Here is a 27,880-nt window from a genome sequence, read left to right as displayed (position 1 = left end):
AGCGATGTGGTACTATGATCTGAGTGATGTGGTACTATGATCTGAGTGATGTGGTATTATGACTGAGTGATGTGGTACTATGGCTGAGTGATGTGGTACTATGATCTGAGTGATGTGGTACTATGACTGAGTGATGTGGTATTATGATCTGAGTGATGTGGTACTATGACTGAGTGATGTGGTACTATGACTGAGTGATGTGGTACTATGATCTGAGTGATGTGGTATTATGACTGAGTGATGTGGTACTATGATCTGAGTGATGTGGTACTATGACTGAGTGATGTGGTATTATGATCTGAGTGATGTGGTACTATGACTGAGTGATGTGGTACTATGACTGAGTGATGTGGTACTATGATCTGAGTGATGTGGTACTATGACTGAGTGATGTGGTACTATGATCTGAGTGATGTGGTATTATGATCTGAGTGATGTGGTATTATGATCTGAGTGATGTGGTATTATGACTGAGTGATGTGGTACTATGACTGAGTGATGTGGTATTATGATCTGAGTGATGTGGTATTATGATCTGAGTGATGTGGTATTATGACTGAGTGATGTGGTACTATGACTGAGTGATGTGGTATTATGACTGAGTGATGTGGTACTATGACTGAGTGATGTGGTACTATGACTGAGTGATGTGGTACTATGACTGAGTGATGTGGTACTATGACTGAGTGATGTGGTATTATGACTGAGTGATGTGGTACTATGACTGAGTGATGTGGTACTATGACTGAGTGATGTGGTACTATGACTGAGTGATGTGGTATTATGACTGAGTGATGTGGTATTATGATCTGAGTGATGTGGTACTATGACTGAGTGATGTGGTATTATGACTGAGTGATGTGGTATTATGATCTGAGTGATGTGGTACTATGATCTGAGTGATGTGGTATTATGACTGAGTGATGTGGTATTATGACTGAGTGATGTGGTACTATGATCTGAGTGATGTGGTATTATGATCTGAGTGATGTGGTATTATGATCTGAGTGATGTGGTACTATGACTGAGTGATGTGGTATTGTGATCTGAGTGATGTGGTATTATGACTGAGTGATGTGGTATTATGACTGAGTGATGTGGTACTATGACTGAGTGATGTGGTATTATGATCTGAGTGATGTGGTATTATGATCTGAGTGATGTGGTACTATGACTGAGTGATGTGGTATTATGACTGAGCGATGTGGTACTATGATCTGAGTGATGTGGTACTATGATCTGAGTGATGTGGTATTATGACTGAGTGATGTGGTACTATGGCTGAGTGATGTGGTACTATGATCTGAGTGATGTGGTATTATGACTGAGTGATGTGGTATTATGACTGAGTGATGTGGTATTATGACTGAGTGATGTGGTACTATGATCTGAGTGATGTGGTACTATGACTGAGTGATGTGGTATTATGATCTGAGTGATGTGGTACTATGACTGAGTGATGTGGTACTATGACTGAGTGATGTGGTACTATGATCTGAGTGATGTGGTATTATGACTGAGTGATGTGGTACTATGATCTGAGTGATGTGGTACTATGACTGAGTGATGTGGTATTATGATCTGAGTGATGTGGTACTATGACTGAGTGATGTGGTACTATGACTGAGTGATGTGGTACTATGATCTGAGTGATGTGGTATTATGACTGAGTGATGTGGTATTGTGACTGAGTGATGTGGTATTATGATCTGAGTGATGTGGTATTATGACTGAGTGATGTGGTATTATGACTGAGTGATGTGGTACTATGACTGAGTGATGTGGTACTATGACTGAGTGATGTGGTACTATGACTGAGTGATGTGGTACTATGACTGAGTGATGTGGTACTATGATCTGAGTGATGTGGTACTATGACTGAGTGATGTGGTATTATGACTGAGCGATGTGGTACTATGATCTGAGTGATGTGTTACTATGACTGAGTGATGTGGTACTATGATCTGAGTGATGTGGTACTATGACTGAGTGATGTGGTATTATGATCTGAGTGATGTGGTACTATGACTGAGTGATGTGGTATTATGACTGAGTGATGTGGTATTATGACTGAGTGATGTGGTACTATGATCTGAGTGATGTGGTATTATGACTGAGTGATGTGGTACTATGACTGAGTGATGTGGTACTATGATCTGAGTGATGTAGTACCATGACTGAGTGATGTGGTATTATGACTGAGTGATGTGGTATTATGATCTGAGTGATGTGGTATTATGACTGAGTGATGTGGTACTATGATCTGAGTGATGTGGTACTATGATCGAGTGATGTGGTACTATGATCTGAGTGATGTGGTATTATGACTGAGTGATGTGGTACTATGGCTGAGTGATGTGGTATTATGACTGAGTGATGTGGTATAATGACTGAGTGATGTGGTACTATGACTGAGTGATGTGGTATTATGACTGAGTGATGTGGTACTATGATCTGAGTAATGTGGTATTATGACTGAGTGATGTGGTACGATGACTGAGTGATGTGGTATTATGACTGAGTGATGTGGTACTATGATCTGAGTGATGTGGTACTATGACTGAGTGATGTGGTACGATGACTGAGTGATGTGGTATTATGACTGAGTGATGTGGTTCTATGATCTGAGTGATGTGGTACTATGACTGAGTGATGTGGTACTATGACTGAGTGATGTGGTACTATGATCTGAGTGATGTGGTACTATGACTGAGTGATGTGGTACTATGACTGAGTGATGTGGCATTATGATCTGAGTGATGTGGTACTATGACTGAGTGATGTGGTATTATGACTGAGTGATGTGGTACTATGATCTGAGTGATGTGGTACTATGACTGAGTGATGTGGTACTATGATCGAGTGATGTGGTACTATGACTGAGTGATGTGGTACTATGATCTGAGTGATGTGGTATTATGACTGAGTGATGTGGTACTATGACTGAGTGATGTGGTACTATGATCGAGTGATGTGGTACTATGACTGAGTGATGTGGTACTATGACTGAGTGATGTGGTACTATGATCTGAGTGATGTGGTACTATGACTGAGTGATGTGGTACTATGACTGAGTGATGTGGTACTATGACTGAGTGATGTGGTACTATGATCTGAGTGATGTGGTATTATGACTGAGTGATGTGGTACTATGATCTGAGTGATGTGGTACTATGACTGAGTGATGTGGTACTATGATCTGAGTGATGTGGTACTATGACTGAGTGATGTGGTACTATGACTGAGTGATGTGGCATTATGATCTGAGTGATGTGGTACTATGACTGAGTGATGTGGTATTATGACTGAGTGATGTGGTACTATGATCTGAGTGATGTGGTATTATGATCTGAGTGATGTAGTACCATGACTGAGTGATGTGGTACTATGACTGAGTGATGTGGTACTATGACTGAGTGATGTGGTACTATGACTGAGTGATGTGGTACTATGATCTGAGTGATGTGGTATTATGACTGAGTGATGTGGTACTATGATCTGAGTGATGTGGTACTATGATCTGAGTGATGTGGTATTATGACTGAGTGATGTGGTACTATGACTGAGTGATGTGGTACTATGATCTGAGTGATGTGGTACTATGACTGAGTGATGTGGTACTATGATCTGAGTGATGTGGTATTATGACTGAGTGATGTGGTACTATGACTGAGTGATGTGGTACTATGATCTGAGTGATGTAGTACCATGACTGAGTGATGTGGTATTATGACTGAGTGATGTGGTACTATGATCGAGTGATGTATTACTATGATCTGAGTGATGTGGTACTATGACTGAGTGATGTGGTACTATGACTGAGTGATGTGGTATTATGACTGAGTGATGTGGTATTATGACTGAGTGATGTGGTATTATGACTGAGTGATGTGGTACTGTGATCTGAGTGATGTGGTACTTTGACTGAATGATGTGGTATTATGACTGAGTGATGTGGTACTATGACTGAGTGATGTGGTATTATGACTGAGTGATGTGGTATTATGACTGAGTGATGTGGTATTATGATCTGAGTGATGTGGTACTATGACTGAGTGATGTGGTACTGTGATCTGAGTGATGTGGTATTATGATCTGAGTGATGTGGTACTATGATCTGAGTGATGTGGTACTATGACTGAGTGATGTGGTACTATGATCTGAGTGATGTGGTACTATGACTGAGTGATGTGGTACTATGATCTGAGTGATGTGGTATTATGATCTGAGTGATGTGGTATTATGACTGAGTGATGTGGTACTATGACTGAGTGATGTGGTATTATGACTGAGTGATGTGGTATTATGATCTGAGTGATGTGGTACTATGATCTGAGTAATGTGGTATTGTGACTGAGTGATGTGGTATTGTGACTGAGTGATGTGGTATTGTGACTGAGTGATGTGGTATTATGACTGAGTGATGTGGTACTATGATCTGAGTGATGTGGTATTATGATCTGAGTGATGTGGTACTATGACTGAGTGATGTGGTACTATGACTGAGTGATGTGGTATTATGATCTGAGTGATGTGGTATTATGACTGAGTGATGTGGTATTATGACTGAGTGATGTGGTACTATGACTGAGTGATGTGGTACTATGATCTGAGTGATGTGGTACTATGACTGAGTGATGTGGTACTATGACTGAGTGATGTGGTACTATGATCTGAGTGATGTGGTATTATGACTGAGTGATGTGGTACTATGACTGAGTGATGTGGTACTATGATCTGAGTGATGTGGTACTATGACTGAGTGATGTGGTATTATGACTGAGCGATGTGGTACTATGATCTGAGTGATGTGGTACTATGATCTGAGTGATGTGGTATTATGACTGAGTGATGTGGTACTATGGCTGAGTGATGTGGTACTATGATCTGAGTGATGTGGTACTATGACTGAGTGATGTGGTATTATGATCTGAGTGATGTGGTATTATGACTGAGTGATGTGGTACTATGATCTGAGTGATGTGGTATTATGATCTGAGTGATGTGGTATTATGACTGAGTGATGTGGTACTATGACTGAGTGATGTGGTATTATGACTGAGTGATGTGGTATTATGATCTGAGTGATGTGGTACTATGACTGAGTGATGTGGTACTATGATCTGAGTGATGTGGTACTATGACTGAGTGATGTGGTATTATGATCTGAGTGATGTGGTACTATGACTGAGTGATGTGGTATTATGATCTGAGTGATGTGGTACTATGACTGAGTGATGTGGTACTATGACTGAGTGATGTGGTACTATGATCTGAGTGATGTGGTATTATGACTGAGTGATGTGGTACTATGATCTGAGTGATGTGGTACTATGACTGAGTGATGTGGTATTATGATCTGAGTGATGTGGTACTATGACTGAGTGATGTGGTACTATGACTGAGTGATGTGGTACTATGATCTGAGTGATGTGGTATTATGACTGAGTGATGTGGTATTGTGACTGAGTGATGTGGTACTATGACTGAGTGATGTGGTACTATGACTGAGTGATGTGGTATTATGATCTGAGTGATGTGGTACTATGACTGAGTGATGTGGTACTATGACTGAGTGATGTGGTACTATGACTGAGTGATGTGGTACTATGATCTGAGTGATGTGGTATTATGACTGAGTGATGTGGTACTATGACTGAGTGATGTGGTACTATGATCTGAGTGATGTGGTACTATGACTGAGTGATGTGGTATTATGACTGAGCGATGTGGTACTATGATCTGAGTGATGTGGTACTATGATCTGAGTGATGTGGTATTATGACTGAGTGATGTGGTACTATGGCTGAGTGATGTGGTACTATGATCTGAGTGATGTGGTACTATGACTGAGTGATGTGGTATTATGATCTGAGTGATGTGGTATTATGACTGAGTGATGTGGTACTATGATCTGAGTGATGTGGTATTATGATCTGAGTGATGTGGTATTATGACTGAGTGATGTGGTACTATGACTGAGTGATGTGGTATTATGACTGAGTGATGTGGTATTATGATCTGAGTGATGTGGTACTATGACTGAGTGATGTGGTACTATGATCTGAGTGATGTGGTACTATGACTGAGTGATGTGGTATTATGATCTGAGTGATGTGGTACTATGACTGAGTGATGTGGTATTATGATCTGAGTGATGTGGTACTATGACTGAGTGATGTGGTACTATGACTGAGTGATGTGGTACTATGATCTGAGTGATGTGGTATTATGACTGAGTGATGTGGTACTATGATCTGAGTGATGTGGTACTATGACTGAGTGATGTGGTATTATGATCTGAGTGATGTGGTACTATGACTGAGTGATGTGGTACTATGACTGAGTGATGTGGTACTATGATCTGAGTGATGTGGTATTATGACTGAGTGATGTGGTATTGTGACTGAGTGATGTGGTACTATGACTGAGTGATGTGGTACTATGACTGAGTGATGTGGTATTATGATCTGAGTGATGTGGTACTATGACTGAGTGATGTGGTACTATGACTGAGTGATGTGGTATTATGACTGAGTGATGTGGTACTATGACTGAGTGATGTGGTATTATGATCTGAGTGATGTGGTACTATGATCTGAGTGATGTGGTATTATGACTGAGTGATGTGGTACTATGACTGAGTGATGTGGTACTATGATCTGAGTGATGTGGTACTATGACTGAGTGATGTGGTACTATGACTGAGTGATGTGGTACTATGATCTGAGTGATGTGGTACTATGACTGAGTGATGTGGTATTATGACTGAGTGATGTGGTACTATGACTGAGTGATGTGGTACTATGATCTGAGTGATGTGGTACTATGACTGAGTGATGTGGTATTATGATCTGAGTGATGTGGTACTATGACTGAGTGATGTGGGACTATGACTGAGTGATGTGGTAGTATGACTGAGTGATGTGGTATTATGACTGAGTGATGTGGTACTATGATCTGAGTGATGTGGTACTATGATCTGAGTGATGTGGTACTATGATCTGAGTGATGTGGTACTATGACTGAGTGATGTGGCATTATGATCTGAGTGATGTGGTACTATGACTGAGTGATGTGGTATTATGACTGAGTGATGTGGTATTATGATCTGAGTGATGTGGTATTATGACTGAGTGATGTGGTATTATGATCTGAGTGATGTGGTACTATGATCTGAGTGATGTGGTACTATGACTGAGTGATGTGGTACTATGATCTGAGTGATGTGGTATTATGATCTGAGTGATGTGGTATTATGACTGAGTGATGTGGTACTATGACTGAGTGATGTGGTATTATGATCTGAGTGATGTGGTACTATGACTGAGTGATGTGGTACTATGATCTGAGTGATGTGGTATTATGACTGAGTGATGTGGTACTATGATCTGAGTGATGTGGTATTATGATCTGAGTGATGTGGTACTATGATCTGAGTGATGTGGTATTATGATCTGAGTGATGTGGTACTATGATCGAGTGATGTGGTACTATGACTGAGTGATGTGGCATTATGACTGAGTGATGTGGTACTATGATCTGAGTAATGTGGTATTATGACTGAGTGATGTGGTATTATGACTGAGTGATGTGGCATTATGACTGAGTGATGTGGTACTATGATCTGAGTAATGTGGTATTATGACTGAGTGATGTGGTACTATGATCTGAGTAATGTGGTATTATGACTGAGTGATGTGGTACGATGACTGAGTGATGTGGTATTATGACTGAGTGATGTGGTACTATGATCTGAGTGATGTGGTACTATGACTGAGTGATGTGGTACGATGACTGAGTGATGTGGTATTATGACTGAGTGATGTGGTTCTATGATCTGAGTGATGTGGTACTATGACTGAGTGATGTGGTACTATGACTGAGTGATGTGGTACTATGATCTGAGTGATGTGGTACTATGACTGAGTGATGTGGTACTATGACTGAGTGATGTGGCATTATGATCTGAGTGATGTGGTACTATGACTGAGTGATGTGGTATTATGACTGAGTGATGTGGTACTATGATCTGAGTGATGTGGTACTATGACTGAGTGATGTGGTACTATGATCTGAGTGATGTGGTACTATGACTGAGTGATGTGGTATTATGACTGAGTGATGTGGTACTATGATCTGAGTGATGTGGTATTATGACTGAGTGATGTGGTACTTTGATCTGAGTGATGTGGTACTATGATCTGAGTGATGTGGTACTATGACTGAGTGATGTGGTACTATGATCTGAGTGATGTGGTATTATGACTGAGTGATGTGGTACTATGACTGAGTGATGTGGTACTACGACTGAGTGATGTGGTACTATGACTGAGTGATGTGGTACTACGACTGAGTGATGTTGTACTGTGATCTGAGTGATGTGGTACTATGATCTGAGTGATGTGGTACTATGATCTGAGTGATGTGGTACTATGACTGAGTGATGTGGTACTATGACTGAGTGATGTGGTATTATGACTGAGTGATGTGGTACTATGACTGAGTGATGTGGTAGTATGACTGAGTGATGTGGTACTGTGATCTGACTAATGTGGTACTGTGACTGAGTGATGTGGTATTATGACTGAGTGATGTGGTATTATGACTGAGTGATGTGGTACTATGATCTGAGTGATGTAGTACCATGACTGAGTGATGTGGTATTATGACTGAGTGATGTGGTACTATGACTGAGTGATGTGGTACTATGATCGAGTGATGTGGTACTATGACTGAGTGATGTGGTACTATGACTGAGTGATGTGGTACTATGATCTGAGTGATGTGGTACTATGACTGAGTGATGTGGTACTATGACTGAGTGATGTGGTACTATGACTGAGTGATGTGGTACTATGATCTGAGTGATGTGGTATTATGACTGAGTGATGTGGTACTATGATCTGAGTGATGTGGTACTATGACTGAGTGATGTGGTACTATGATCTGAGTGATGTGGTACTATGACTGAGTGATGTGGTACTATGACTGAGTGATGTGGCATTATGATCTGAGTGATGTGGTACTATGACTGAGTGATGTGGTATTATGACTGAGTGATGTGGTACTATGATCTGAGTGATGTGGTATTATGATCTGAGTGATGTAGTACCATGACTGAGTGATGTGGTATTATGACTGAGTGATGTGGTACTATGATCTGAGTGATGTGGTATTATGACTGAGTGATGTGGTACTATGATCTGAGTGATGTGGTACTATGATCTGAGTGATGTGGTATTATGACTGAGTGATGTGGTACTATGACTGAGTGATGTGGTACTATGATCTGAGTGATGTGGTACTATGACTGAGTGATGTGGTACTATGATCTGAGTGATGTGGTATTATGACTGAGTGATGTGGTACTATGACTGAGTGATGTGGTACTATGATCTGAGTGATGTAGTACCATGACTGAGTGATGTGGTATTATGACTGAGTGATGTGGTACTATGACTGAGTGATGTGGTATTATGACTGAGTGATGTGGTACTATGATCGAGTGATGTATTACTATGATCTGAGTGATGTGGTACTTTGACTGAATGATGTGGTATTATGACTGAGTGATGTGGTACTATGACTGAGTGATGTGGTATTATGACTGAGTGATGTGGTATTATGACTGAGTGATGTGGTATTATGATCTGAGTGATGTGGTACTATGACTGAGTGATGTGGTACTATGATCTGAGTGATGTGGTACTATGACTGAGTGATGTGGTACTATGACTGAGTGATGTGGTACTATGATCTGAGTGATGTGGTACTATGATCTGAGTGATGTGTTACTATGACTGAGTGATGTGGTACTATGACTGAGTGATGTGGTACTATGATCTGAGTGATGTGGTACTATGATCTGAGTGATGTGGTACTATGACTGAGTGATGTGGTATTATGACTGAGTGATGTGGTATTATGACTGAGTGATGTGGTATTATGATCTGAGTGATTTGGTACTATGACTGAGTGATGTGGTACTATGATCTGAGTGATGTGGTACTATGACTGAGTGATGTGGTACTATGATCTGAGTGATGTGGTATTATGATCTGAGTGATGTGGTACTATGATCTGAGTGATGTGGTATTATGACTGAGTGATGTGGTATTATGATCTGAGTGATGTGGTACTATGACTGAGTGATGTGGTACTATGACTGAGTGATGTGGTACTATGATCTGAGTGATGTGGTATTATGATCTGAGTGATGTGGTATTATGACTGAGTGATGTGGTATTATGATCTGAGTGATGTGGTACTATGATCTGAGTGATGTGGTACTATGACTGAGTGATGTGGTACTATGACTGAGTGATGTGGTACTATGATCTGAGTGATGTGGTACTATGACTGAGTGATGTGGTATTATGACTGAGTGATGTGGTATTATGACTGAGTGATGTGGTATTATGATCTGAGTGATGTGGTACTATGATCTGAGTAATGTGGTATTGTGACTGAGTGATGTGGTATTGTGACTGAGTGATGTGGTATTGTGACTGAGTGATGTGGTATTATGACTGAGTGATGTGGTACTATGATCTGAGTGATGTGGTATTATGATCTGAGTGATGTGGTACTATGACTGAGTGATGTGGTACTATGACTGAGTGATGTGGTATTATGATCTGAGTGATGTGGTATTATGACTGAGTGATGTGGTATTATGACTGAGTGATGTGGTACTATGACTGAGTGATGTGGTACTATGATCTGAGTGATGTGGTACTATGACTGAGTGATGTGGTATTATGACTGAGCGATGTGGTACTATGATCTGAGTGATGTGGTACTATGATCTGAGTGATGTGGTATTATGACTGAGTGATGTGGTACTATGGCTGAGTGATGTGGTACTATGATCTGAGTGATGTGGTACTATGACTGAGTGATGTGGTATTATGATCTGAGTGATGTGGTACTATGACTGAGTGATGTGGTACTATGACTGAGTGATGTGGTACTATGATCTGAGTGATGTGGTATTATGACTGAGTGATGTGGTACTATGATCTGAGTGATGTGGTATTATGACTGAGTGATGTGGTACTATGACTGAGTGATGTGGTATTATGACTGAGTGATGTGGTACTATGACTGAGTGATGTGGTACTATGACTGAGTGATGTGGTATTATGATCTGAGTGATGTGGTACTATGACTGAGTGATGTGGTACTATGACTGAGTGATGTGGTACTATGACTGAGTGATGTGGTATTATGACTGAGTGATGTGGTACTATGACTGAGTGATGTGGTATTATGATCTGAGTGATGTGGTACTATGACTGAGTGATGTGGTACTATGATCTGAGTGATGTGGTACTATGACTGAGTGATGTGGTATTATGATCTGAGTGATGTGGTACTATGACTGAGTGATGTGGTATTATGATCTGAGTGATGTGGTATTATGACTGAGTGATGTGGTACTATGACTGAGTGATGTGGTACTATGACTGAGTGATGTGGTACTATGATCTGAGTGATGTGGTATTATGACTGAGTGATGTGGTACGATGACTGAGTGATGTGGTATTATGATCTGAGTGATGTGGTACTATGATCTGAGTGATGTGGTACTATGACTGAGTGATGTGGTACTATGACTGAGTGATGTGGTATTATGATCTGAGTGATGTGGTACTATGACTGAGTGATGTGGTACTATGACTGAGTGATGTGGTACTATGATCTGAGTGATGTGGTATTATGACTGAGTGATGTGGTATTGTGACTGAGTGATGTGGTACTATGACTGAGTGATGTGGTACTATGACTGAGTGATGTGGTATTATGATCTGAGTGATGTGGTACTATGACTGAGTGATGTGGTACTATGACTGAGTGATGTGGTATTATGACTGAGTGATGTGGTACTATGACTGAGTGATGTGGTATTATGATCTGAGTGATGTGGTACTATGATCTGAGTGATGTGGTACTATGACTGAGTGATGTGGTACTATGACTGAGTGATGTGGTATTATGACTGAGTGATGTGGTACTATGACTGAGTGATGTGGTACTATGATCTGAGTGATGTGGTACTATGACTGAGTGATGTGGTACTATGACTGAGTGATGTGGTACTATGATCTGAGTGATGTGGTACTATGACTGAGTGATGTGGTATTATGACTGAGTGATGTGGTACTATGACTGAGTGATGTGGTACTATGATCTGAGTGATGTGGTACTATGACTGAGTGATGTGGTATTATGATCTGAGTGATGTGGTACTATGACTGAGTGATGTGGTATTATGACTGAGTGATGTGGTACTATGATCTGAGTGATGTGGTACTATGATCTGAGTGATGTGGTACTATGATCTGAGTGATGTGGTACTATGACTGAGTGATGTGGTATTATGACTGAGTGATGTGGTATTATGATCTGAGTGATGTGGTATTATGACTGAGTGATGTGGTACTATGACTGAGTGATGTGGTATTATGATCTGAGTGATGTGGTACTATGATCTGAGTAATGTGGTATTATGACTGAGTGATGTGGTACTATGATCTGAGTAATGTGGTATTATGACTGAGTGATGTGGTATTATGACTGAGTGATGTGGCATTATGACTGAGTGATGTGGTACTATGATCTGAGTAATGTGGTATTATGACTGAGTGATGTGGTACTATGATCTGAGTAATGTGGTATTATGACTGAGTGATGTGGTACGATGACTGAGTGATGTGGTATTATGACTGAGTGATGTGGTACTATGATCTGAGTGATGTGGTACTATGACTGAGTGATGTGGTACGATGACTGAGTGATGTGGTATTATGACTGAGTGATGTGGTTCTATGATCTGAGTGATGTGGTACTATGACTGAGTGATGTGGTACTATGACTGAGTGATGTGGTACTATGATCTGAGTGATGTGGTACTATGACTGAGTGATGTGGTACTATGACTGAGTGATGTGGCATTATGATCTGAGTGATGTGGTACTATGACTGAGTGATGTGGTATTATGACTGAGTGATGTGGTACTATGATCTGAGTGATGTGGTATTATGACTGAGTGATGTGGTACTTTGATCTGAGTGATGTGGTACTATGATCTGAGTGATGTGGTACTATGACTGAGTGATGTGGTACTATGATCTGAGTGATGTGGTATTATGACTGAGTGATGTGGTACTATGACTGAGTGATGTGGTACTACGACTGAGTGATGTGGTACTATGACTGAGTGATGTGGTACTACGACTGAGTGATGTGGTACTATGATCTGAGTGATGTGGTACTATGATCTGAGTGATGTGGTACTATGACTGAGTGATGTGGTACTATGACTGAGTGATGTGGTATTATGACTGAGTGATGTGGTACTATGACTGAGTGATGTGGTAGTATGACTGAGTGATGTGGTACTGTGATCTGACTAATGTGGTACTGTGACTGAGTGATGTGGTATTATGACTGAGTGATGTGGTATTATGACTGAGTGATGTGGTACTATGACTGAGTGATGTGGTACTGTGATCTCTGTGTAGGAACTTTCTGGCCCCTGGCGCAGCTCGCTGGGTGAACATCGATAGTAGGACCATGGAGAAAACACTGGAGGGAATCAAACGACCTCATCGCTTCATTATGGACGACGCCCAGATGCACATCTACTTCCTCATGAAGAAGGTAACCACTGACCTCAAACACCTGAACCCTGACCTCTGACCTCGAAACCCTAACCTCTCTAGTACTCCTTCCCCAGGTATCTAACCTCTAACCTCTGACCTCTAGTACTCCTACCCCAGGTATCTAACCTCTAACCTCTGACCTCTAGGACTCCTACCCAGGTATCTAACCTCTAACCTCTGACCTCTAGTACTCCTACCCCAGGTATCTAACCTCTAATCTCTGATCTCTAGTACTCCTACCCCAGGTATCTAACCTCTAATCTCTGACCTCTAGTACTCCTACCCCAGGTATCTAACCTCTAATCTCTGATCTCTAGTACTCCTACCCCAGGTATCTAACCTCTAATCTCTGACCTCTAGTACTCCTACCCCAGGTATCTAACCTCTAACCTCTGACCTCTAGGACTCCTACCCAGGTATCTAACCTCTAACCTCTGACCTCTAGTACTCCTACCCCAGGTATCTAACCTCTAACCTCTGACCTCTAGGACTCCTACCCCAGGTATCTAACCTCTAATCTCTGACCTCTAGGACTCCTACCCAGGTATCTAACCTCTAACCTCTGACCTCTAGGACTCCTACCCCAGGTATCTGAAGTCTGAGCTGTATAAGAACATGCTGGCCAAAGCCATCGTTCCCCAGGAGACCAAGAAGAGGTACTCAGGAAATTCTACATTAAAATATATACTTCTCAATATACTATATTACAATATATACTCCTCAATATACTACATTACAATATATACTCCTCAATAAACTACATTAAAATATATACTCCTCAATATACTACATTACAAATATATACCCCTCAATATAACCTCCCTAATATACTACGTTACAATATATACTCCTCAATATACTATATTACAATATATACTCCTCAATATAACCTCGATAATATACTACATTACAATATATACTCCTCAATATACTATATTACAATATATACTCCTCAATTTAACCTTGATAATATACTACATTACAATATATACTCCTTAATATACTACATTACAATATATACTCCTCAATATACTACATTACAATATATACACCTCAATATAACCTTCCTAATATACTGCATTACAATATATACTCCTCAATATACTACATTAAAATATATACTCCCCAATTAAACCTACCTAATATACTAAGTTACAATGTATACTCCTAAATACATAAAGCTGTCAGGGCCTACATAAAGCTGTCAGGGCCTACATAAAGCTGTCAGGGCCTACATAAAGCTGTCAGGGTCTACATAAAGCTGTCAGGACCTACATAAAGCTGTCAGGACCTACATAAAGCTGTCAGGGTCTACATAAAGCTGTCAGGGCCTACATAAAGCTGTCAGGGCCTACATAAAGCTGTCAGGGCCTACATAAAGCTGTCAGGGCCTACATAAAGCTGTTGGGGCCTGCATAGAGCTGTCAGGGCCTACATAGAGCTGTCAGGGCCTACATAGAGCTGTCAGGGCCTACATAAAGCTGTCAGGGCCTACATAAAGCTGTCAGGGCCTACATAAAGCTGTCAGGGCCTACATAAAGCTGTCAGGGCCTACATAAAGCTGTCAGGGCCTACATAAAGCTGTCAGGGCCTACATAAAGCTGTCAGGACCTACATAAAGCTGTCAGGACCTACATAAAGCTGTCAGGGTCTACATAAAGCTGTCAGGGCCTACATAAAGCTGTCAGGGCCTACATAAAGCTGTCAGGGCCTACATAAAGCTGTCGGGGCCTACATAAAGCTGTTGGGGCCTGCATAGAGCTGTCGGGGCCTACATAGAGCTGCCAGGGCCTACATAGAGCTGTCAGGGCCTACATAAAGCTGTCAGGGCCTACATAAAGCTGTCAGGGCCTACATAAAGCTGTCAGGGCCTACATAAAGCTGTCAGGGCCTACATAAAGCTGTCAGGGCCTACATAAAGCTGTCAGGGCCTACATAAAGCTGTCAGGACCTACATAAAGCTGTCAGGGCCTACATAAAGCTGTCAGGGCCTACATAGAGCTGTCAGGGCCTACATAGAGCTGTCAGGGCCTACATAAAGCTGTCAGGACCTACATAAAGCTGTCAGGGCCTACATAAAGCTGTCAGGACCTACATAAAGCTGTCAGGGCCTACATAAAGCTGTCAGGGCCTACATAAAGCTGTCAGGGCCTACATAGAGCTGTCAGGGCCTACATAAAGCTGTTGGGGCCTGCATAGAGCTGTCAGGGCCTACATAGAGCTGTCAGGGCCTACATAGAGCTGTCAGGGCCTACATAGAGCTGTCAGGGCCTACATAAAGCTGTCAGGGCCTACATAAAGCTGTCAGGGCCTACATAAAGCTGTCAGGGCCTACATAAAGCTGTCAGGGCCTACATAAAGCTGTCATGGCCTACATAAAGCTGTCATGGCCTACATAAAGCTGTCAGGGCCTACATAAAGCTGTCATGGCCTACATAAAGCTGTCATGGCCTACATAAAGCTGTCAGGGCCTACATAAAGCTGTCGGGGCCTGCATAGAGCTGTCAGGGCCTACATAAAGCTGTCAGGGCCTACATAAAGCTGTCAGGGCCTACATAAAGCTGTCATGGCCTACATAAAGCTGTCAGGGCCTACATAAAGCTGTTGGGGCCTGCATAGAGCTGTCAGGGCCTACATAAAGCTGTCAGGGCCTACATAAAGCTGTCAGGGCCTACATAAAGCTGTCAGGGCCTACATAAAGCTGTCAGGGCCTACATAAAGCTGTTGGGGCCTGCATAGAGCTGTCAGGGTCTACATAAAGCTGTCAGGGCCTACATAAAGCTGTCAGGGCCTACATAAAGCTGTCAGGGCCTACATAAAGCTGTCAGGGCCTACATAAAGCTGTTGGGGCCTGCATAGAGCTGTCAGGGCCTACATAGAGCTGTCAGGGCCTACATAGAGCTGTCAGGGCCTACATAAAGCTGTCAGGGCCTACATAAAGCTGTCAGGGCCTACATAAAGCTGTCAGGGCCTACATAAAGCTGTCAGGGCCTACATAAAGCTGTCAGGGTCTACATAAAGCTGTCAGGGTCTACATAAAGCTGTCAGGACCTACATAAAGCTGTCAGGACCTACATAAAGCTGTCAGGACCTACATAAAGCTGTCAGGGCCTACATAAAGCTGTCGGGGCCTACATAAAGCTGTCGGGGCCTACATAAAGCTGTCGGGGCCTACATAAAGCTGTTGGGGCCTGCATAGAGCTGTCAGGGCCTACATAGAGCTGTCAGGGCCTACATAGAGCTGTCAGGGCCTACATAAAGCTGTCAGGGCCTACATAAAGCTGTCAGGGCCTACATAAAGCTGTCAGGGCCTACATAAAGCTGTCAGGGCCTACATAAAGCTGTCAGGGCCTACATAAAGCTGTCAGGGCCTACATAAAGCTGTCAGGACCTACATAAAGCTGTCAGGGCCTACATAAAGCTGTCAGGGCCTACATAGAGCTGTCAGGGCCTACATAGAGCTGTCAGGGCCTACATAAAGCTGTCAGGACCTACATAAAGCTGTCAGGGCCTACATAAAGCTGTCAGGACCTACATAAAGCTGTCAGGGCCTACATAAAGCTGTCAGGGCCTACATAGAGCTGTCAGGGCCTACATAAAGCTGTCAGGGCCTACATAAAGCTGTTGGGGCCTGCATAGAGCTGTCAGGGCCTACATAGAGCTGTCAGGGCCTACATAGAGCTGTCAGGGCCTACATAAAGCTGTCAGGGCCTACATAAAGCTGTCAGGGCCTACATAAAGCTGTCAGGGCCTACATAAAGCTGTCATGGCCTACATAAAGCTGTCATGGCCTACATAAAGCTGTCAGGGCCTACATAAAGCTGTCATGGCCTACATAAAGCTGTCATGGCCTACATAAAGCTGTCAGGGCCTACATAAAGCTGTCGGGGCCTGCATAGAGCTGTCAGGGCCTACATAAAGCTGTCAGGGCCTACATAAAGCTGTCAGGGCCTACATAAAGCTGTCATGGCCTACATAAAGCTGTCAGGGCCTACATAAAGCTGTTGGGGCCTGCATAGAGCTGTCAGGGCCTACATAAAGCTGTCAGGGCCTACATAAAGCTGTCAGGGCCTACATAAAGCTGTCAGGGCCTACATAGAGCTGTCAGGGCCTACATAAAGCTGTCAGGGCCTACATAAAGCTGTCAGGGCCTACATAAAGCTGTGACAAAGTCTTTCATTCTCTGGATTTATGGTGCTTTCAAGACAACTGGGAACTTGGAAAAAACAAGGTCCAATCATGACTTCAGTGATCTTCAGGTCAGAGCTCAGAGGCCCGAGTTCCCGACTTGGAATTCCGAGTTGTGACTTTATGCTGTTAGATGTAGCTTATACTTTCAGTAATATATTCTTTCTCTGATCGGCTGGAAAACATGTCAGTTCATTCTGCAAGAGCTCCGATAGATTGGAGGACGTCCTCCGAAAGTTGTCATAATTACTGTGTAAGTCTATGGAAGGGGGTGAGAACCACGAGCCTCCTAGGTTTTGTATTGAAGTCAATGTACCCAGAGGAGGATGGACACTAGCTGTCCTCTGGCTACACCATGGTGCTACCCTACAGAGCGCTGTTGAGGCTACTGTAGACCTTCATTACATAACAGGAGGGAAGCTAGCTGTCCTCCGGCTACACCATGGTGCTGCCCTACAGAGCGCTGTTGAGGCTACTGTAGACCTTCATTACATAACAGGAGGGAAGCTAGCTGTCCTCCGGCTACACCATGGTGCTGCCCTACAGAGCGCTGTTGAGGCTACTGTAAACCTTCATTACATAACAGGAGGGAAGCTAGCTGTCCTCCGGCTACACCATGGTGCTGCCCTACAGAGCGCTGTTGAGGCTACTGTAGACCTTCATTACATAACAGGAGGGAAGCTAGCTGTCCTCCGGCTACACCATGGTGCTGCCCTACAGAGCGCTGTTGAGGCTACTGTAGACCTTCATTACATAACAGGAGGGAAGCTAGCTGTCCTCCGGCTACACCATGGTGCTGCCCTACAGAGCGCTGTTGAGGCTACTGTAGACCTTCATTACATAACAGGAGGGAAGCTAGCTGTCCTCTGGCTACACCATGGTGCTACCCTACAGAGCGCTGTTGAGGCTACTGTAGACCTTCATTACATAACAGGAGGGAAGCTAGCTGTCCTCCGGCTACACCATGGTGCTGCCCTACAGAGCGCTGTTGAGGCTACTGTAAACCTTCATTGCATAACAGGAGGGAAGCTAGCTGTCCTCCGGCTACACCATGGTGCTGCCCTACAGAGCGCTGTTGAGGCTACTGTAGACCTTCATTACATAACAGGAGGGAAGCTAGCTGTCCTCTGGCTACACCATGGTGCTACCCTACAGAGCGCTGTTGAGGCTACTGTAGACCTTCATTACATAACAGGAGGGAAGCTAGCTGTCCTCTGGCTACACCATGGTGCTGCCCTACAGAGCGCTGTTGAGGCTACTGTAAACCTTCATTGCATAACAGGAGGGAAGCTAGCTGTCCTCCGGCTACACCATGGTGCTACCCTACAGAGCGCTATTGAGGCTACTGTAAACCTTCATTGCAAAACTGTGTGTTTAAATCAATTATTTGGTGACGTGAATATATTTAGTAAAGTTTTATCTAAAAAGGATAACTTTTTTAATATTTCACTATTTTTATTTTTATGAAATTCACCTCCTCCTCTGAGGAGCCTCGACTGTCCTCAATATATACTACAATACATACTCAATATACACTGAGTGGACAAAACATTATATATGTTGAGTTGCACTCCCTTTTGCCCTCAGAAACGCCTCCATTCATCAAGACATGGACTCTATAAGGTCTCTAAAGTGTTCCACAGGGATGTGGTCCGTGTTGACCCCAATGCTTCCCACAGTCCATTCATCAAGACATGGACTCTATAAGGTCTCTAAAGTGTTCCACAGGGATGTGGTCCGTGTTGACCCCAATGCTTCCCACAGTCCATTCATCAAGACATGGACTCTATAAGGTCTCTAAAGTGTTCCACAGGGATGTGGTCCGTGTTGACCCCAATGCTTCCCACAGTCCATTCATCAAGACATGGACTCTATAAGGTATCTAAAGTGTTCCACAGGGATGTGGTCCGTGTTGACCCCAATGCTTCCCACAGTCCATTCATCAAGACATGGACTCTATAAGGTATCTAAAGTGTTCCACAGTGATGTGGTCCGTGTTGACCCCAATGCTTCCCACAGTCCATTCATCAAGACATGGACTCTATAAGGTCTCTAAAATGTTCCACAGTGATGTGGTCCGTGTTGACCCCAATGCTTCCCACAGTCCATTCATCAAGACATGGACTCTATAAGGTCTCTAAAGTGTTCCACAGTGATGTGGTCCGTGTTGACTCCAATGCTTCCCACAGTCCATTCATCAAGACATGGACTCTATAAGGTCTCTAAAGTGTTCCACAGGGATGTGGTCCGTGTTGACCCCAATGCTTCCCACAGTCCATTCATCAAGACATGGACTCTATAAGGTCTCTAAAGTGTTCCACAGTGATGTGGTCCGTGTTGACCCCAATGCTTCCCACAGTCCATTCATCAAGACATGGACTCTATAAGGTCTCTAAAGTGTTCCACAGGGATGTGGTCCGTGTTGACCCCAATGCTTCCCACAGTCCATTCATCAAGACATGGACTCTATAAGGTCTCTAAAGTGTTCCACAGGGATGTGGTCCGTGTTGACCCCAATGCTTCCCACAGTCCATTCATCAAGACATGGACTCTATAAGGTCTCTAAAGTGTTCCACAGGGATGTGGTCCGTGTTGACCCCAATGCTTCCCACAGTCCATTCATCAAGACATGGACTCTATAAGGTATCTAAAATGTTCACAGTGATGTGGTCCGTGTTGACTCCAATGCTTCCCACAGTCCATTCATCAAGACATGGACTCTATAAGGTGTCTAAAGTGTTCCACAGTGATGTGGTCCGTGTTGACTCCAATGCTTCCCACAGTTGTGTCAAGTTGGCCGGATACTGTGGGGTCCCAAATGATTGACAACCTTGACAAAGATGAATAAAACAGATTGTATAGATAATACCAGAACGGAGCTGTATCTTTTCCTTTATTGATAAGAGTCAATTGACTCACCCTTGCGTTAATCTTAGTATTTGAACTATTTTATACAATAATTTTTGCTCATCTTTATCAAGGGTGTCAATTATTTCAGGCCCCCACTATATACGCCTCAAAATATACTACATTACAAAATATACTGCTTAAATACTACAATATACTCACTATATTAATATATACTCCTCGAAATATACTACATTACAATATATACTGCTTAAATACTACAATATACTCACTATATTAATATATACTCCTCGGAATATACTACATTACAATATATACTGCTTAAATACTACAATATACTCACTATATTAATATATACTCCTCGAAATATACTACATTACACTATATACTCCTTAAATACTACAATATACTCACTATATTAATATATACTCCTCAAAATATACTACATTACAATATATACTGCTTAAATACTACAATATACTCACTATATTAATATATACTCCTCGAAATATACTACATTACAATATATACTGCTTAAATACTACAATATACTCACTATATTAATATATACTCCTCAAAATATACTACATTACAATATATACTGCTTAAATACTACAATATACTCACTATATTAATATATACTCCTCAAAATATACTACATTACAATATATACTCCTTAAATACTACAATATACTCACTATATTAATATATACTCCTGGAAATATACTACATTGCAATATATACTCCTTAAATACTACAATATACTCACTATATTAATATATACTCCTCAATATATGCTATATTACAATATATACTCCTTAAATACTACAATATACTCACTATATTAATATATACTCCTCAAAATATACTACATTACAATATATACTCCTTAAATACTACAATATACTCACTATATTAATATATACTCCTGGAAATATACTACATTGCAATATATACTCCTTAAATACTACAATATACTCACTATATTAATATATACTCCTCAATATATGCTATATTACAATATATACTCCTTAAATAGTACAATGTACTCACGATATTAATATATACGCCTCAAAATATACTACATTACAATATACGTATACTCCTTAAATACTACAATAGACTCACTATATTAATATATACTCCTCAATATATACTACAATATAATCACTATATTAACAATATATACTCCTCAATATATAATCCGTGTGTACTACAATATACTCACTATATTAACAATATATACGCCTTATATACTACAACACACTCACTGTATTAACAATATATACTCCTCAATATATACTACACCATACTCACTATATTAATAATATTTACTCCTTGTATACTACACCATACTCGCTATGTTGACAATATATATTCCGTATATACCACAACACTCACTATATTAACAATCTATACTCCCGATATATATACACTACACCATACTCACTATATTAACAATATATACTCCTCAATATATACCACAACATACTCACTATGTTAACAATATATACTCCTCAATATATACTACACCATACTCACCATATTAACAACATATACTCCTTGTATACTACAACATACTCACTATATTAACAATATATACTCCTCAATATATACTACACCATACTCACTATATTAACAATATATACTCCTCGATGTATACTACGCCATACTCACTATACTACAATATACTCACTATATTAACAATATATACTCCTTATATACTACACCATACTCACCATATTAACAATATATAGTCCTCAATATATACTACACCATACTCACTATATTAACATTTACATTTAAGTCATTTAGCAGACGCTCTTATCCAGAGCGACTTACAAATTGGAAAGTTCATAGTATACTCACTATATTAACAATATATACTCCTTATATACTACACCATACTCGCTATATTAACAATATACTCCTCATATACTATAATATTCTCATTATATAAACAATATATACTCACTACTGTATATACCCCTTATATACTACAATATACTCACTATATTAATTTATATACTGTATTTACTATATCCAACAATGCTCTTGCTCGTACTTCCCGCTCTCTTTACTCTCTCTCTCCTTTCTCCCTGCCTCTCCCATCTCCTTCCCTATCTCCTTTCCTCTCTCCCTGCCTTCCTTTCTCTCCCTCCTCTCAGTGTATTTCCCTTCATGAGGCGACAGCGTCACTCTAGCCCCTCTCCTGCCATGGTTACCCAAGCGACAGAAGATGATGGAAAGGCAAAAGGGGCGGGACCAACAGGAACAAGCTCCACAACCAACTCTCAGATCTGATCGCCATGGGAATGCCACAACCACCATGTTCACAACAACCAGATCTGGTCACCATTGTATCACTATAGCAACCATTCATACTTCTAGAAGTAATAATACTGTCTAGTAGTTATATTTATGAATATAGAACTATAGGTATAGTTTATAGACACAATCTGAAAGATTTCCACTATTCAATGAATGTAGACTTAAGGTGGTCTAATAACATGTCTAGGGACAATTATAAAGTGTCGCTGGTCAAAACAACCTTTAATTTATACTCCTGTGGACTGTCTGTAGACTGTCGTTGCGACGGTCAGTGTCCTTGTTGCGGAGACAGGAGAAAAGTTCCCGTCTCTGCGACTGTCGCAACGTCCGTTGTCGTGGTTACCGAACTGTGACACGACGACGCAGTAGTTCTAACGTTCTCAGATAGAATGACCTAGTTTTATTCCGTCACTCTGTGTGGCAGTCAGCTATTTTCTGTCGGCTCACAATTATCTTTTAAATGACGATGTTGTGGGTTTATGTTCCTGTAATAATGAATAAAAAGTAGTAAGACGTTGTCAGCTATACTCTGGTCATTATTTGAACTGGCTAACTAGCTAGCAACTAACCAAAACATTGTTTTGAAAATAGCTTAGTTGCCTGGCTTGCTAGGTTCACATTTACTGAATTCATTTTTAAATGGGTCTATTGGTGTTAGAGAAAGTCTACTATTTGGAGCACCGGGCTGCAGATGTCACGTAAAGCCTGTCGTTTTGTCCTTATACTTTTTCATAATGAAAACGACAAGTTTGATGTCGGATGACAACTGTCGACATGTCGATAGACAGAGTGTAAACCAGCCTTTAGACTACCCCTTAATTTAGAACAATATGACTGATTTACATTTACATTTAAGTCATTTAGCAGACGCTCTTATCCAGAGCGACTTACAAATGGGTGCATTCACCTTATGATATCCAGTGGAACAACCACTTTACAATAGTGCATCTAACTCTTTTAAGGGGGGGGGGGGGGGTTATAAGGATTACTTTATCCTATCCTAGGTATTCCTTAAAGAGGTGGGGTTTCAGGTGTCTCCGGAAGGTGGTGATTGACTCCGCTGACCTGGCGTCGTGAGGGAGTTTGTTCCACCATTGGGGTGCCAGAGCAGCGAACAGTTTTGACTGGGCTGAGCGGGAACTGTACTTCCTCAGAGGTAGGGAGGCGAGCAGGCCAGAGGTGGATGAACGCAGTGCCCTTGTTTGGGTGTAGGGCCTGATGAACACCCATAACAGTTACAGGTGCTCATCAGTCAACTGTCATACCTCATCATAATAACGGTCATACCTTATCATAATAACGGTCATACCTCATCATAATAACGGTCATACCTCATCATAATAACGGTCATACCTCATCATAATAACGGTCATACCTCATCATAATAACGGTCATACCTCATCATAATAACGGTCATACCTCATCATAATAACGGTCATACCTCATCATAATAACTGTCATACCTCATCATAATAACTGTCATACCTCATCATAATAACTGCCATACCTCATCATAATAACGGTCATACCTCATCATAATAACGGTCATACCTCATCATAATAACGGTCATACATCATCATAATAACGGTCATACCTCATCATAATAACTGTCATACCTCATTACCTTATCGTAATAACTAACATTCCTTATCGTAATAACTAACATTCCTTATCATGTCCAGACGCACGGTAGAACGTCCAGACGCACGGTAGAACGTCCTGACGCACGGTAGAACGTCCTGACGCACGGTAGAACGTCCTGACGCACGGTAGAACGTCCTGGCGCACGGTAGAACGTCCTGGCGCACGGTAGAACGTCCTGGCGCACGGTAGAACGTCCTGGCGCACGGTAGAACGTCCTGGGGCACGGTATAACGTCCTGGGGCACGGTATAACGTCCTGGCGCACGGTAGAACGTCCAGACGCACGGTAGAACGTCCAGACGCACGGTAGAACGTCCAGACGCACGGTAGAACGTCCAGACGCACGGTAGAACGTCCAGACGCACGGTAGAACGTCCTGACGCACGGTAGAACGTCCTGGCGCACGGTAGAACGTCCTGGCGCACGGTAGAACGTCCTGGCGCACGGTAGAACGTCCAGACGCACGGTAGAACGTCCAGACGCACGGTAGAACGTCCAGACGCACGGTAGAACATCCAGACGCACGGTAGAACGTCCAGACGCACGGTAGAACGTCCTGGCGCACGGTATAACGTCCTGGGGCACGGTAGAACGTCCTGGCGCACGGTAGAACGTCCAGACGCACGGTAGAACGTCCAGACGCACGGTAGAACGTCCAGACGCACGGTAGAACGTCCAGACGCACGGTAGAACGTCCAGAAGCACGGTAGAACGTCCAGACGCACGGTAGAACGTCCAGACGCACGGTAGAACGTCTAGACGCACGGTAGAATGTCTAGACGCACGGTAGAATGTCTAAACGCACGGTAGAATGTCTAGACGCACGGTAGAATGTCTAGACGCACGGTAGAATGTCTAGAAGCACGGTAGAATGTCCAGAGGCACGGTAGAACGTCCAGACGCACGGTAGAATGTCCAGACGCACGATAGAATGTCCATGTAACAGTATAACTTTAATCCGTCCCCTCGCCCCGACACGGGCGCGAACCAGGGACCTTCTGCACACATCAACAACTGACACCCACGAAGCGTCGTTACCCATCGCTCCACAAAAGCCGCGGCCCTTGCAGAGCAAGGGGCAACACTACTAATAGGTTTCAGAGCAAGTGACGTAACTGATTGAAACACTACTAGCGCGTACCCGCTAACTAGCTAGCCATTTCACATCCGTTACATCCAGACGCACGGTAGAACGTCCAGACGCACGGTATAACGTCCAGACGCACGGTATAATGTCCAGACGCACGGTATAATGTCCAGACGCACGGTATAATGTCCAGACGCACGGTATAATGTCCAGACGCACGGTAGAACGTCCAGACGCACGGTAGAACGTCCAGACGCACGGTATAATGTCCAGACGCACGGTATAATGTCCAGACGCACGGTATAATGTCCAGACGCACGGTATAATGTCCAGACGCACGGTATAATGTCCAGACGCACGGTAGAACGTCCAGACGCACGGTAGAATGTCCAGACGCACGGTATAATGTCCAGACGCACGGTAGAACGTCCAGACGCACGGTAGAACGTCCAGACGCACGGTATAATGTCCAGACGCACGGTATAATGTCCAGACGCACGGTAGAACGTCCAGACGCACGGTAGAATGTCCAGACGCACGGTATAATGTCCAGACGCACGGTATAATGTCCAGACGCACGGTAGAACGTCCAGACGCACGGTAGAATGTCCAGACGCACGGTATAATGTCCAGACGCACGGTAGAACGTCCAGACGCACGGTAGAACGTCCAGACGCACGGTATAATGTCCAGACGCACGGTATAATGTCCAGACGCACGGTATAATGTCCAGACGCACGGTATAATGTCCAGACGCACGGTAGAATGTCCAGACGCACGGTATAATGTCCAGACGCACGGTATAATGTCCAGACGCACGGTATAATGTCCAGACGCACGGTATAATGTCCAGACGCACGGTATAATGTCCAGACGCACGGTATAATGTCCAGACGCACGGTATAATGTCCAGACGCACGGTATAATGTCCAGACGCACGGTATAATGTCCAGACGCACGGTATAATGTCCAGACGCACGGTATAATGTCCAGACGCACGGTAGAATGTCCAGACGCACGGTATAATGTCCAGACGCACGGTATAATGTCCAGACGCACGGTATAATGTCCAGACGCACGGTATAATGTCCAGACGCACGGTATAACGTCCAGACGCACGGTATAATGTCCAGACGCACGGTATAATGTCCAGACGCACGGTATAATGTCCAGACGCACGGTAGAACGTCCAGACGCACGGTATAATGTCCAGACGCACGGTATAATGTCCAGACGCACGGTATAATGTCCAGACGCACGGTATAATGTCCAGACGCACGGTATAATGTCCAGACGCACGGTATAATGTCCAGACGCACGGTATAATGTCCAGACGCACGGTATAATGTCCAGACGCACGGTATAATGTCCAGACGCACGGTATAATGTCCAGACGCACGGTATAATGTCCAGACGCACGGTATAATGTCCAGACGCACGGTATAATGTCCAGACGCACGGTATAATGTCCAGACGCACGGTATAATGTCCAGACGCACGGTATAATGTCCAGACGCACGGTATAATGTCCAGACGCACGGTATAATGTCCAGACGCACGGTATAATGTCCAGACGCACGGTATAATGTCCAGACGCACGGTATAATGTCCAGACGCACGGTATAATGTCCAGACGCACGGTATAATGTCCAGACGCACGGTATAATGTCCAGACGCACGGTATAATGTCCAGACGCACGGTATAATGTCTAGACGCACGGTATAATGTCCAGACGCACGGTATAATGTCCAGACGCACGGTAGAACGTCCAGACGCACGGTATAATGTCCAGACGCACGGTATAATGTCCAGACGCACGGTATAATGTCCAGACGCACGGTAGAACGTCCAGACGCACGGTATAATGTCCAGACGCACGGTATAACGTCCAGACGCACGGTATAATGTCCAGACGCACGGTATAATGTCCAGACGCACGGTAGAACGTCCAGACGCACGGTATAATGTCCAGACGCACGGTATAATGTCCAGACGCACGGTATAATGTCCAGACGCACGGTATAATGTCCAGACGCACGGTATAATGTCCAGACGCACGGTATAATGTCCAGACGCACGGTATAATGTCC

The 27,880-nt window shown here is 42.9% G+C and overlaps 1 protein-coding gene across 1 annotated transcript in view; it reads left to right on the top strand.

Annotated features, from left to right (window-relative positions):
- The window catches only part of LOC139568466 (regulator of G-protein signaling 11-like), a 126,274-nt gene extending 102,698 nt beyond the window's left edge, over positions 1-23,576 (top strand). Inside the window, exons 15-17 of the mRNA XM_071390297.1 lie at positions 13,531-13,669; positions 14,245-14,327; positions 22,896-23,576. Coding sequence (XP_071246398.1) covers positions 13,531-13,669; positions 14,245-14,327; positions 22,896-23,031 — 358 coding nt within the window. The 3' untranslated portion in view covers positions 23,032-23,576. The remainder of the gene's footprint in view (positions 1-13,530; positions 13,670-14,244; positions 14,328-22,895) is intronic.
- Positions 23,577-27,880: the final 4,304 nt, after the last annotated feature.

This window comes from Salvelinus alpinus, chromosome 2, assembly GCF_045679555.1.
Source record: "Salvelinus alpinus chromosome 2, SLU_Salpinus.1, whole genome shotgun sequence".
NCBI classification, from domain to species: domain Eukaryota; kingdom Metazoa; phylum Chordata; class Actinopteri; order Salmoniformes; family Salmonidae; genus Salvelinus; species Salvelinus alpinus.
Note: the sequence above shows the minus strand (reverse complement) of the source record. Positions and strands in the feature narration are given on the sequence as shown.